Source organism: Lottia gigantea (assembly GCF_000327385.1).
Source record: "Lottia gigantea unplaced genomic scaffold LOTGIsca_85, whole genome shotgun sequence".
Taxonomy (NCBI): domain Eukaryota; kingdom Metazoa; phylum Mollusca; class Gastropoda; family Lottiidae; genus Lottia; species Lottia gigantea.
The window spans coordinates 30,324-45,269 of NW_008710807.1; the positions used below are offsets into that span (position 1 = coordinate 30,324).

General features: G+C 35.4%; 3 protein-coding genes across 3 annotated transcripts; all 3 read right to left on the reverse strand.

The window, feature by feature from the left end:
* Nucleotides 1-747: 747 nt before the first annotated feature.
* On the reverse strand, nt 748-3,867 carry LOTGIDRAFT_169342 (hypothetical protein; the record flags this gene model as incomplete). Its single annotated transcript, XM_009067678.1, has 5 exons — nt 748-895; nt 1,389-1,606; nt 1,954-2,132; nt 2,675-3,329; nt 3,772-3,867. 5 exons carry the CDS (start codon nt 3,865-3,867, stop codon nt 748-750), a joined length of 1,296 nt encoding a protein of 431 aa, XP_009065926.1.
* Nucleotides 3,868-6,590: 2,723 nt separating this feature from the next.
* On the reverse strand, nt 6,591-9,470 carry LOTGIDRAFT_169343 (hypothetical protein; the record flags this gene model as incomplete). The annotated part of the gene is made up of 7 exons (XM_009067679.1): nt 6,591-6,835; nt 7,205-7,416; nt 7,794-7,911; nt 8,304-8,524; nt 8,658-8,735; nt 8,766-8,916; nt 9,416-9,470. 7 exons carry the CDS (start codon nt 9,468-9,470, stop codon nt 6,591-6,593), a joined length of 1,080 nt encoding a protein of 359 aa, XP_009065927.1.
* A 3,004-nt stretch (nt 9,471-12,474) lies between these two features.
* Nucleotides 12,475-14,041, reverse strand: LOTGIDRAFT_169344 (hypothetical protein; the record flags this gene model as incomplete). Its single annotated transcript, XM_009067680.1, has 4 exons — nt 12,475-12,707; nt 13,052-13,260; nt 13,691-13,835; nt 13,993-14,041. The coding sequence occupies 4 exons, from the start codon at nt 14,039-14,041 to the stop codon at nt 12,475-12,477; spliced, it is 636 nt and encodes a 211-aa protein (XP_009065928.1).
* Between the last annotated feature and the right edge of the window lie 905 nt (nt 14,042-14,946).

Consider the following 14,946-nt stretch of genomic DNA (forward strand, 5'->3'; position numbering starts at 1 on the left):
TCAGTGTGCTCTAAAGTGTCTACAAGATACTGGTTGTATACAGTATACTATTCAAGGTTATCTGTGTAGAACATTTGGTGAAAGTCTGGTCATCACCGACATAGTCGAGGACACATGTTGTGGCAAAAAAAAGTTATATCTTAATTTATCAGACCGAATCAAACCCTTTAAAAGCCTTTGAACTGGATACAAAATAAATTTTTGATTTTATTTAAAGTTGCTGTTAATTATAGTCGTCTTAATATTTCTTTACCAGCTGATAGGGCTCCCATTACTGCCTGTGTCATTAAGTGCACAAATCCGTGACAATCTTCATTGTATTCAGATAGTGAATTTACTGACCGCATATCCGTTCAATGTTACCATCTTCATGATATCGGGATATTCAAATTTACTAACCGGATGTCCGCTCAAGGTTACATCTCGATTTTTTAGGGATTAAAAAATTTAACTAATCGGATATCCGTTCAAGATCATGTTAATGATACCCGGATGTTCAAAATTACTTTTCGGATATCCGTTCTATATTACCATCTTCATGATATCGGGATATTCAAATTTACTAACCGGATATTCGTTCAAGGTTATGATATTAATAACATTTGAACTGTTAAATAAAATTGTTTATTTTCGCACAAACTTCAATGGAGGGTGGTATTAATTACAGGTGTTTCTAAATTCAAAAAGCAGCAATAGAAATAGACGAATACCTCCTTTCACGGCACTTTAAGGTCGGATATCAAGCTTTTATAAAACTGTCCGAGTATTGTTTAACAACATTTTTTGATATTTAGTCACTGTTTTGTCCGCCATTGTTTCTGGAAAACAATCTTTCAAACCTTCTGGGCACTTTCCATAGTGATGTATGGTAGCTAGTGATGGTTCTACATACTGCCTATAAGATAAATAAAATGTATATAATTTGTGATCTCTATGAAATTTATTCCGAGTACAGAAAAAATTGAAAACCCCCAAGAGGGATTTCGTTTCCACTACTTCCTGTAGCAAAGTTTTTGATCCATTATGCGATGTGTTACCACTACAACTACTTTACTTGGGTAAATTGATGAAATGAAAATTCCCAAATCCAGTTTCCACTGTCAAGGTCGCTCTCAAAACTTCAAAACAAGTTGGTTTAAAATTAAGATCGGAAGTGGCAGTTTGGGTATTAAACTGTTCCCAGAAACTGCTTTAAAAATCATGTTTTTACTCGAAAATCGCGATATCTTGCCTTCTTTGAAACGAAATCTCTTTGATACTTTACCCTGTTCAGAACTGAGATATCTTGGCCACCCACGACTCTGTCAATAACTATTCTTGTTTATCAGATGATGAAGGTACCAGCGTAATGAAAACAGAAAATAGTTATGATATCATAGAAGACTTACTCATGGAAAGGTGAAATATTTTTGAATCTGTCATCAGGTGGTGACTGAGATCTACTAGGTATATAAATATATTTCAAAAATTGTGATGTTGGTTTCGTTGATTTCAGATATTGCTGAAAATAACTGTCAGGAACTTCAAGATCATTTCCCCATTCTTCTACATGATATTGGACTTGGAAATAGAACCCACCAGCCTGTGGGTGCGATTCAGATAAATTCTGAAAGAAAAATCAGTTATTTTAATTTTTGTATTTTTACATCAGTGAACTTGATAAACAAGACTAATGCTCCTCAGGATATATTTTTTGTTCGCGTCACAAAATCCCAACGTTGGAGAAGGAAGAAATGTGATTGGCTGGCGAAATCAGACGAAAGTTATATAGAGAAGTTGTTAGACTTGTCATTTCTTGAGTTAGTGAAATAACTAGTTTGGGATATTTTTGAAGGAATTATGCGATTATCGTACATTTCTAGTAGTTCTGGAGACTATTTACATATCTTCAAAACCCAAATTCTAAAATGGCGAATCTGTCCCTTTAAACTTGTTATTATTGCGCACACTCACCTTAAGAAGATCTTTAACAGTTAAATGCTGTCGAGGAAGTAGAATATCTTCTATATTGGAAACTAGAATATATTGGTACCCCGATAGTCTCTCGTGACAGTCCATTACAGTGATCTCTTCATCATGATAAAACTGGGGATACACTCGATTGTTTGCTGTGTATCCACGTTCTGGATTACCTATAAAACAAGGAAATGATTGTTAAGGAAAGTCACCACTTAGAATGAACAGATAAATTTAAGTTATAAAACTTTGCCAATAAGAGTATGTTATATTCATCAATGGACTTAATTGATATATAACTATACAACAAAACAAGTGTAACTATTCAAAAATAGTTTAAATTGCCTTTTTAAATAATTACTTAAAATCTTTGGTCAGAGATTTTTCCAGTGCACTTTATTTTGTTATTATCAATTCTTAATTTCATTCAGATATAAACCTTGAATGCCGAAAAAATTATTAAGTCTCATTAAAACATTTCTAATATTTTAGTCTCCATCATAATCTCAAAAAACTTCCGTTTGTCACGTTTCTAATGACGCTATTTTTAACCAATCAAAGGTGTCATCTAGCAAACATTTCTTGATTACAATAACAAATTGCACCACTTTGGGCTTTGCGATCCCACAATTTGTCAATGTAATTGAGAAACGGGAGCTTTGATTGGTTAAAAATAGCGTCATCAGAAACGAAATTGTATGTTTAAAATCAAGCTGACCTGGCAATGAAAACGGTACCACATCTAAAATTCCTTCTGCTACATAATACTGGAATATAGTTTGAATTGACAGCGGACATTTATAGTCATATAACACTATCTTATCCACTCCTAATAGTTTTTGAATTTCAAACCACTCAGTAAGTCGAGCTGGTCCAATTTCTTCTCCACAGATAACCTTAGCACATATGGCTAAACCATTAGAAACACGTTTTGGGTACACAACCGAGAGATAATCTTTATTCTCATTGCTGCAGCTACTTCTTAATGCCAGGGTAGCCTTCGTCACTGGGTTTCCTAAATCAGTTTTAGAGACGTCACAGGAATATTGAGTGGCGTCATAAGGGGCAGGGTAAAACGTCTGAGTGATAGCGGGCATGAATTTCAAATGGCGATATATAAATTGAAAATTCGCTGGTATAGTAATCAAAGATGTTTCAGAAATCAAACAACATAAAAAGTCACCTCTTCCTTTAGTAAAGTCTAAAGAATTGAGTATAATTTGAAAAGTTTGATCTGTCCTAGGTCTGACGACGGCTGACAACAAGTACGTTTCAATACCATTTGTTTTTATGTATGAAATAGTACTGTTTCCAGGTGCACCTTCTCTCTGTAGAATCCAGTTGGAGATTTCTTTATATCGTGATCTTGGAGACTGAAAGAAACGAACATTTCACTAAAAAATTTCTTACTATTGGATCGAACTATCAATTGATTAGCTCTTGCTCTAGTAGTCTCATATGCCTCGATTAGTACTTTTATGATGTTGATGCCTTACAAAAATGCCTTTGTATACAAATCTCAGTACACAATGAAAAGGGCATTTAGTATACACACGGTGGCGTTTCTAAGAACCATTAGATAGAGGGGCCGAATGGGGTCCACAGAATCGTTAACGACTCAAACAGCACGAGGTATTTGGAGATAGATGGTGGGAATGCAAATCCGGTCAAGCATTACACTGCCCCCCCCCCCCCCCTTTTTTTAATCCCCTCTAGAAACGCCACTAATGCACCCACAAATTAAGCAAAACTTGAGAGTGAATAGGCTCATTTAATATGCACCCACACATTGGTAATCAAAGCAAATCTTCTTACCGATATTATTGTAGTGCCGTCAAGACCAAGATAGTAAACAACACCAATAATGAAGACAGCTGTTACTATATATAGAACTCCGCGAAAGGTCTTCATAACTTTTTCTTCAAATACTCTTACCCAAAATGATGCTGTATTTTGGAATATCCTTAACTGTGACCAGGTAAATCCAGCTTTAAACGAAGTGCTTTGATCATGGCCAACTTCTAATTTGCACTAAGCCCAATACAATTTAAGAATTTCAAATATCGCCTACTGTTTGTTCTGTGTTTTGGTGGTATACTAATATTTATTCATGCAACTCTAAGACAACATTCACTTTAAAGCTCGGGGTACTTATAAGCATTCAAAATTTTTCTTTTAGTCGTTTTTGGAAAGTAACAGGAACCACACACAAACGTCGGATAAGAAAACAGAATGATTAAAACCAATAATTGATAAACAAACGTTGGAAGACCTCTCCTAAATCATTTCATAATTGCTCAAGTTTTCCCTGTAACTTTACAGGAACCACACACAAACGTCGAGTAGGAAATCGAAATGGTACCCATGCAGTTATAATTGATAAGCATGCATACAAACGTTGACAGAAGTCTATTGAATCACTCAAAACTATACTACACTTTTACTTATAAACATCGACTATAATACATGCTTCTGTGCTAACCAGGCAGGCATTCAACTGTGGAATAGTTATATTATACATGTACTGTAGGCTACCCAGTTTATAATGTTATTAGGCCAACTTCTACATTGGTTATACAGTAGTACAGTAGTACTGCCATGAGCATATCACGTGACGATGTGATTCGGTGAGGTGCCAGCGCGTGTATCCTGCCCCATCAGTACTGTGTTAGATTCACTGCAGATAGGTCACAAGTAACAAAGCTACATATTTTATTTAGTTGTGGGGTATTCGTTGCTAGCGTTATCAATTCGATCGGCTTTTGAAATATTTGTGACCTGGAATAAGTCATTTTTGCTAAATTTGGTATATTTATATTTAGTCGAAGATCTTTGTCATCATTATTCCAGTCCACTAATGGGGTATGGAATAAGTCATCTTTCCTCATTATTCCTGTAGGCCCAACTGTAAATGGGCACCGGTATTGAATAAGTCACCTTTCCTCGTTAATCCAGTCGACCCAGTTGTAAATGGGTATTGAATAAGTCATCCTTCCTTATTATTCAAGTCGCCTCCGCTGTAAATATGTCACCAGCGTATTGAGATAAGCTGATTCGTATATCTTTACCAATACATAATACAAAACTAACCAAGGGCTATTTATTGGTTGTTGTTATCTGAAAGGACACACATTTAACCATATCACTCTCAAATATCCTTTCGAAAATTCGGCCTCTGGGCGTAAAAAACACCATGTTGTTTGTTAAGCCATTTATTACAAGCATTTCAATTAACCATGTTTGTGTAAACGTATTCATAAAATGAAAAAAATATATCGAAGAATAGGTAGTTAGTCGGATAGATAGTTAGATAGATAGTTAGTCGGATAGATAGTTAGATAGACAGTTAGTCGGATAGATAGGCAGTTGGATGGATGGATGGATGGATGGATGGATGGATAGATGGATAGATAGATAGATAGATAGATAGATAGATAGATAGATAGATAGATAGATAGATAGATAGATAGATAGATAGATAGATAGATAGAAAATATGTTTCAAATTACGATATAACTTTTCTCTGCCATAACATTTGTCCTCGACTATAGTCGGTGATGACCAGACTTTCACCAAATTTCCTACACAGATAACCTTGAATAGTATACTGTATACAACCAGTATCTTGTAAACACTCTAGAGCACACTGAAATCTTCTTAAAGGGTTGATGGACGTGGCTCTTCGTGGGGAATCTAATACTATCGCATTGTTGGACACTAGCATTAACTTATCGAGACTACGGACCACAGCTGAAATGAAAAATGGAAGTATAAAGTGGAGTTATATCCCTTTCAAAACAAAACAAACTTATCTGGACTACGGACCACAGCCGAAGTGAAAAATGGAAGTATAAAGTGGAGTTATATCCCTTTCAAAACAAAACAAACTTATCTGGACTACGGACCACAGCTGAAGTGAAAAATGGAAGTATAAAGTGGAGTTATATCCCTTTCAAAACAAAACAAACTTATCTGGACTACGGACCACAGCTGAAGTGAAAAATGGAAGTATAAAGTGAAGTTATATCCCTTTCAATAAAAAGTTGTCTGGACTATGGACCACAGCTGAAAATTTACTGAAACTGTTTGTTTTTCCTTCTTTTCAGGTAAAATGACATCTCGAAAGTACTGACTGCGGCTTTTTTTTTATAGTTTTCAGACACGAAATAAAAAGCATGAACATCCGTCTGATTTGCTAGTCACCTCCATTTGGATGTTGTAGTTGGACTACATATCACGTTAAGATATACCAGAGTCCTCCTGTCAGAATGCTGCTTCCCTTGGATACTGCTGTTGGACTACAGACTACATTGATATGATACATATATAACTCTTTTGTTACCTGCAGTTTCTGAGATGTAACCTTGAGCAGACATGCGGTTAGTAAATTTTAATATCCCGAAATCATGAAGATGGTAGTATTGAACGGATATGCGTTTAGTAAATTCACTATCTGAATACAATGAAGATTGTCACGGATTTGTGCACTTAATGACACAGGCAGTAATGGGAGCCCTATCAGCTGGTAAAGAAATATTAAGACGACTATAATTAACAGCAACTTTAAATAAAATCAAAAATTTATTTTGTAGCCAGTTAAGAGGCTTTTAAAGGCTTTGATTCGGTCTGATAAATTAAGATATAACTTTTTTTTGCCACAACATGTGTCCTCGACTATAGTCGGTGATGACCAGACTTTCACCAAATGTTCTACACAGATAACCTTGAATAGTATACTGTATACAACCAGTATCTTGTAAACACTCTAGAGCACACTGAAATCTTCTTAAAGAGTTGATGGTTGTAGTTTTTCTGATGAAACCCAATACCATAGCATTGTTGGACACGAACACAAACTTATCTGAACTACGGACCACAACTGAAATGTAAAATGGAGTTATTTCCCTTTAACTGGAAATTGAAGATTGCATTTCTGAATATAAGGCATAACCTCAACAAATACAGTTTTTAGGATAAAGGACTTTGAAATACCAGCTGTATTAAATTCTTCCATGGGAGGGTAGGGACTATGAACTTCCACATTTGCACCTAATTACAGATTTATAGAATGAACGACTAAGAAATACAAGCTGTTTTAAATTCCTCGTCAAAATCTCAATGGCATTGTCATTGTCAGTAGCCACAAATACATGTAGTCAACGTGACCACAATTTTTAACACAAACTGCCTGACGTTTCGAGAAAAAATGGGTTTTTTTTTGAAAAATTGAAACCAAAACTTGGCCTACCTGCAGGGTCTGTAGGTTTGGGTTGACAGACATATTGTCTTGTTTGTGTATCATAACAGTGAAAATATCTACTATCACTTCCACTATAATGGTAGTGGACTCTAATATATCGGTAACTGTCTTTCCAGTGGTAAGGTGGTGTAAGGTGTTCTCCTGTTACCCATCTATAGTAATCATCATATTCTATCAAACCAAGCCAGATATCATGCGTCCTGTAAAAAAAGAACTAAATTGCCATAAAAAATAGCCATATCGATATCAAATGTACAACGTTGTCTTTACGACGCCATCGTATCATGTAAAATAGAATGTGCCATAATTTCTTTAGCCATTATAATGAGGCGGGGGATATTAACCAATCAAAACATGCGTTGTCATACGAAAGGGGAAACCCGTACTTAAATACGAAACTACGTATGATTCTTACGTGGAAATAACACTTGTATGATGTGTGATACATAGTTTCGTATGATTTACAAATGTGTTGAAGAAACTTGTTAAAAGCAAGAAATGGTCAGAAACGTTCATATCATATTCCAGCAATATTTAACGATTTATATTCTGTATTGTCAAGTATGATAATACTCACATAGATTCAGTGTTATCATTCAACCAGTTTGTATCGAGATTAGTAATGGCTACCGGAAGTCGTCTGCCTTCAGATTGACAATTGAGAACTGCTGTGTAGAAATCAACACTGGTAGTACCTACGAAAAACGCATTTACTATGAGATTTGCCATGAACTGGCTAGAAAATATCATGCCACACACACTGTAGGCATTGGAAATATTCAACCAATGAAATACTCCGACCATAAAGTTTTAGGGATATTAAACAATCACCTTGCCACAGTGATTTGATTGTTAAATATGAATTGTTGCAACTTGATTCCACGACTCATATTTTGCCTGGACATGATTTGAAGAAAAATGTTCATTATGGAGTCATTAAGGGTGTCACCCCGCCATCCATGATCTGACAACTCTCTTCTAACAATCGCGTTCTAGCGTAAATCTTTTCAGGGTTCAACGAGCATCATATTTTGTTATTATGGACATGTAGATGATAGAATTAAAAATAAATGAAAGAACTACTTACTTCTATCTGATCCAACACATAGATAATATCTACTGTCTGTACAGGGTAGAGTATACCAGAGTCTAGAAGATACATTCATCACACCACAATCAGCTACAGTATAGTTACTCGGTTCTCCTGTTCCCCATCTCAACTCTGTTAGAACTCGTCCATTTAACCACTGATAGTTGCCGATAGTTGAATTCCATTCTAATGCCAACCACGAATCTTCATTAATTTCACTGTTCAATTATATGGAAAAAAAACCATTTGGGACTTATTGAGCAAACACTTTTGATATTAATGACGAACATCTTGATCTTTGTATAGATCGGTCTCTTCACCCCCCAGGTTTCGAGTGCGAGTCTAACTTACTGAGCCACCAAGGCTCCCCATTCAAATGATGGCTTCCTTAGATGAACATACAGTATGTCTAGACAACATCCATCTGACCTTTAAAACATTTAGCAAACCAAAACTCACTGTGAAGTTACTGAACTGGTATCGAAATTCTCCTGAGCATCTAGATACTGACGATATGTTGACAATGTTAATAATTCTAAACCTCGATTATTACAATCTTCTACAGCTTCATTAAATCTCTTATAGTTGCTTCTATACACAAAATTACTTTCTGAAAATACATTTACATCGGTTTATAAGTTCATCTGATGCTAGGTGAAGTTAATAATACCATTTAATTTTACAAAAACCAAATAGGAGTAAATGAAAGAGCTGCCATGGTGACAAATCCTGTCGCAGAATATCATAGGGTGATCTTAATAAACTTGTGTTCTTATAACTGACAGCAATTGTTCTCTATTCTATTCTATTCTATTCCATTCCATTCCATTCCATTCCATTCCATTCCATTCCATTCTATTCTATTTCTATTTCTATTCTATTCTATTCTATTCTATTCTATTCTATTCTATTTCTATTTCTATTTCTATTTCTATTCTATTCTATTTTATTCTATTCTATTCTATTTCTATTCCATTCTATTCCATTCTATTCTATTCTATTCTATTCTATTCTATTCTATTTCTATTTCTATTTCTATTTCTATTTCTATTCCATTCTATTCTATTCTATTTCTATTCTATTCTATTCTATCTCTATTCTATATTTACCCGCTTGAAGATATCCAGGAAATACAACCATAAATATCACAATCTCAAACTTCATGTTAGAATCTGTCTGTGAGCTACAGTTAATATCTGCTGTCGAGTTTCCTCTTTCTGTGTTTGTTAACAAAGAAGCGAAACTTATATCATCAATATACACTGATGAACAAATTTCTTATTTATCTCTATAGAAATAGATCCACAGTCAAATGGTTTAACAGAAAATTGGTCGCAGTAATATGGTTACCAGTGAGATTGGTCACGGTGATATGGTCACAAGATAAATGCCAACTTACTATGTGACCAATTTGTGTGTGACCAACTTACTATGTGACCATTTTAACAGTGTGGCCGATTTGCCTGTGACCAACTTACTATATGACCAATTTGTAAATTTGCTTGTGACCATGTAATCACATGACCAATTTGTCTCTGACCATATTTATCATGTGACCAACTCACTATGTGACAAATTTACCATTCGCCTGTGACCAATTTACCTGTAACCGCGTTACCTGTGACCAATTACCATGTGAAAACTTTTCGATGACCATGTATCTTGGATCAAACAGTTTATCCTTGCTATCGCTTTTCTGAGCAAGAACTATAAATTCCCGTAGCGAGTCACGATAAGCACGTCAATTATGGTGCTATTCAGCGATCGTTTGTCCAAATCTGAAAAATTGTTTCTAAACCACTTTCAAACCACTTTCACTGCCAAATTTGAACTTGATCAAAAGACCGCCTGTTTAAATCTGAAATTGTTAGCAAACCACTTTCAAACTCTGGCAGTCTGCAAAGTACATTTATTGCTCATGACAACGGTCGTCCAAGTTTGGATTTTAATGCGAGCAAAGCTCCCACGGTCGGCTTTTATAAACACAGACTTGCTTAACTTCCTGCTAATGCATGTTTTCGATCATTTATCTGAATAAATAACATAAAAACTAATATTATTCAAAGACTTGCAGAGAATGTTTCAAAGAAGATCAATTCAAAATGAATAATACTCTTCTTATGGTCTGGGCACACCAACAGTCTTAGTCGCCGATATTTGTCGCCGACTCGAATCTTTAGTAAAATCTCTCGTGCGTTTCCACGACAAGACTATCGCTTTGCCGACAGGATTTATAACATCAAACCAGCTTGATATTTGTCGCCGATTGTTTTATCGACTGCAAGACAAAGCGCCGTCATCCAATCAGTTTCATTTCCTTTCCTGTACGTAGTGGAAAACGACCGACTGGATATTTTTTATTCTTCCAGAGTGCCGTGCCCGCAGCCGGTGAAACTCTTAACAAGACTATAGTCGGCGACAAAAATCGGTGACCAAGTCTGTTCGTGTGTCCACACTCTTAGAGTTCATTTGTACCACTTACAATTTTAAAATAACTTTATATTGAGTCAAATTATTGGGCAATATTGTAAGAAATAATATGCAATACCAGTATAATTTCCGATTGTCTACTTCACCTACATATAATCATGTTGACAGTTTCCTTTTATATCTTTGAAATAATATGTTATTTTATTTTATATATACTGCAGCATCTCTTAAATAACAAATTCCTTCATAATAAAAAAATTACGTATTATGTTCTCAATGTTTTACAGTTTTAAAGATGGGTTTCTTTATTTTTTAGTGTTAAATTAAGCAAACTACTTGATTAATTGGTGTTTCTAATGAATTATCATGTATTCTTAATCATATCATTATGTTCTTATTGTAAATAATTAATAGTTTTAATCAATCATAAATGTACATGTATGTACAGTCTGGGTAAACAAAACAAAAAAGACTTTTTGAACTGTCTTGATCGGTCACTCATTGGAATTATGTTGGTAATTCTCTTCTAATTTAGCTAATTAAGAATCAATTGTGGACATGCGAGACAAACTGGTATTTTTCCAAGTCATTAGAAAACCTCTACTTTCTATTCATATAAGTATAAGCATTTTCATTTTCATAAATTAAAATAAGGGAACCCATCATTAATATTTTATGTTTTCAATTGCCTACATCTTCATGAATCATGTTCTCATTTGTCAATTTTTTTATTTCATGTTTTTCGATTGCCTCCATCCACATTAATATATCATATTCTCAATTGACTGCAACACCTTCAAAATATCATGTTCTCAATCTATAACATCGTGTTCTAAACACTTTTATAATATTATGTTCTCAATTGTCTATAATAATGTCTATAACATCGTGTTCTCAATCGTCTAAAACTCTTTATAATATTATGTTCTCAATTGTCTATAATAATGTCTATAACATCGTGTTCTCAATCGTCTAAAACCCTTTATATTATTATGTTCTCAATTGTCCATAATATCTATCTTATCGTGTTCTCAATTGTTCACAACCTCTACATAATATCATGTTACAATTTCACGAATCATGTTCGTGATTGCCTCATCCGCATTACATCATGTTTTCAAGCGTCTTCAACATAACATCTAGATATCATGTTCTCAAATGCTCACAGCTTTATTCAATCATGTTCTTATTTGTTTACAATTTCATAATATCATGTTCTCAATTGTTTTAGAGATACATGTTCTCTTTTTCCTTCATTCGCATCATATCATGTTCCCAATTTTTTACAATTCCTTTATGATTTACAGCGGCTGATAGCTCTTAACTTACGAAATGGGGATAATTCGTTTAAGCAAATGGAAGCGGAGGGGGAGAGCACAGTGGCAGCATTTTACCAAGGGAGATAATTTGATTAAACTCGTGCCCTTTCAGACCCTCACAAATGTATCATTGTTCAAGTGACTGACTGACTTTCTGAGCAAATAACTTATTTCTTAATTGATTAATCTACATATTCATTTATTTTTTAGATATATATATTTATTAACACACACAACGACTCAATGGTTCAGTGGCACTAAAGTGGACCAGATGGATATGAGAATAGCGGTCATATATTTTGAATGCAACTCTCATGCAACTCATGGCCACTTTGTTATTCGCAACCATACTTGTGGTCGCTATGGTGTGAAGACACTCTTTAAATATAGTTCATGGACAAACCAAGTTAATCTTTGACCTAAAACACTTTAATCCAAAGTGATTCACCATTTCCAGAACCACTCGAATGAAACAGTACATCCTTGTACAATGTACACACAGAGAGCTTTATAGTATATTTCCTACAACGGAGAGATTTAGAACATTCCATTGCACATCGCATCTTCTTGGTGACTGTTAGCTCTGCCAGAGGTAACGCCCATGTTTGCATGTTATCAGCTACATGAACAAAATATCCAGCATTCCTCGGCTCTGTAATAAAAGAAAACAAAAATTATGGGCTCGTCATCTCTTTGCGCTGCAAAGATAGAATGATCCTTTAAGGTATACTACCTCTTAGAATGTCCAAATAATTGAACTTTTTAAACTTGGTTAAAGTGAGTCTTTGTTCATAGGTAGACATATTTTTTCACGAAAAACGCATCATTGGAAAATAGGGTCTAGTTTGTCGATAACTGTCAAATATCTATCAGAGGCTGATGTCAGATGTTTCGTCTAACGTATTGTAAAGCAATGGAAGATGGAATGAGGCCACAATTCCTGTTTTTATGAAGCTGGCGAGAACTCTCACACAAGATTACTTGTGCATTACTTACCCTCCACGGTTTCACAAACAAACTCCACAGTTCTATCCCGATCGGCGTGAAACTTGAGTGAATCGCGTTCAACATGAACATGAACCTCGGGGTATTTTTCAAAATCTTCCCACTCTTTATTATCATGCCAGATGTGAACCGGAAATTCCTCTCCCGATAACCACTTGATATAATCTTCAGCCACTTCCTCGCCTCCTAACCATACTCTACTGAAACAGAACCATCCAAATTAATGAGAGTTTCAATTCTTTTAAAAAACATACTACAGTAATAAAACTCTGTGCTAGCAAGACAATTCTATTAATGATTAATCAAAATCTAGTACAAAGTATGGCAAAATCGAGAGCAAAAGTTGTATAGTGGTGCACTCCTCTCAAGAGAAGTACCATCAGGTGTTTCGAAAAGAGTAAGCATGTTGCCATACGGCAACAAAATCAGTTGCACATCATTGGACAACAAAATCATTTGCATCTTATTGTATAATGCAGCATACTATGATTTGTTTATGCCCTATTTGCCCCGCCTCATTGGGCGAATGAAAGTAAAGAGAATGTCCTCAACCGACCAATTTATGTCGAATTATTAGACAGAACCAGACGGTACTTTTAACATCCTGTCATAAAAGTTTTTAACTCTTACTTTACACCATGCAAATTTGCGAAATTGATCAAATCCTCTTTTTCTTTCATTGTTCTAATCATTGGTAAATGGCCGCCATTGTCGTCACATGCCTTTTTGGCGGTAAAATAATCCACACTGTTAGAGACTATGATGTAACCAGGAGCTGGAAATAATAAAATATAATACAGTGAATCCTGCTCATGCGACCACCTTTACTAAACAACCACCTTCAATATGTATATGAATGTAAGTCGGGAAGACCGTCAGAATGGTATTGTGCTGATATTCGAAGAATTTTGCACATTGCTCGTCCTTCTGACCTCCAAAAAGTGTTACGTCATCCCAGCTGTATACAGTACTTGTATTCATAATGCTGGAAAATAAAATGATTATTTATTCAGCAGTTATCATTCCTCATTCGCCCGTGCATTCGTTCAATCATTCCCTGTCCTCGTTCGCTCGTGCGTTTTTCGTTCGATCTCTTTCCTCGTTCGCTCGTTCGTTCGTTCAATCATTCATTCTGCTGTCCTTGCCCCTTGCCTCCGTCTCTCACTCAACCCTTTCTCCCTTCCATCCTTCCTTCTTTTCCCTTCATTCCACTTCTTCCTCCCTTCATTCATTCATATTACCATTATTCGTGTTGAAGCAGAAGTATTGTCGGGTACTGGAACATGTGATGGATTTCATGCACTTTTTATCCCACGTGACGCACGCTTGATTGCTGGATCTATAGTCCGGCTCATCACACCAATTGGCAACCGGAATTTGTTCTCCTGTCGACCATTCATAGTTACCAACTGCGCTGTTCCAGTTCAAACCAAGCCACAATTCTCTTTATGATATGAAACGAAACAAGAGAAGAACCATGCAGTCGGTCATGTGAATTAGAAACGAGAAAAATAGAAAGAAAGAAGATCATATGAAAAAAGAAAGAAAGTACAAGACCTTGTCAATCATCTTCACAATGTCAAACTATTACGAATAACGTCTTAAACCTTGGTATTAATAAACAAGGAATGTAGCCATTTGATTGGATTGTGCACTAGTGATTACAGTCCAAGATTATTGTCAATAGTCAGTACGTCTAGATCGATAAAATGAAGCAATTGTCCAGATTATTCATTTGCTAACAGACGTTACGTATCCGTATGCTTTCAGATTCTGCCAGTCACAACGCCAAGTGGTATATAATCCGAGACCAAGATGACAAAATCGGAAGCTTACACTTTTTCATAATTGAGGAAATCCCGGAGGTTGTCAACATCAGATTTGGT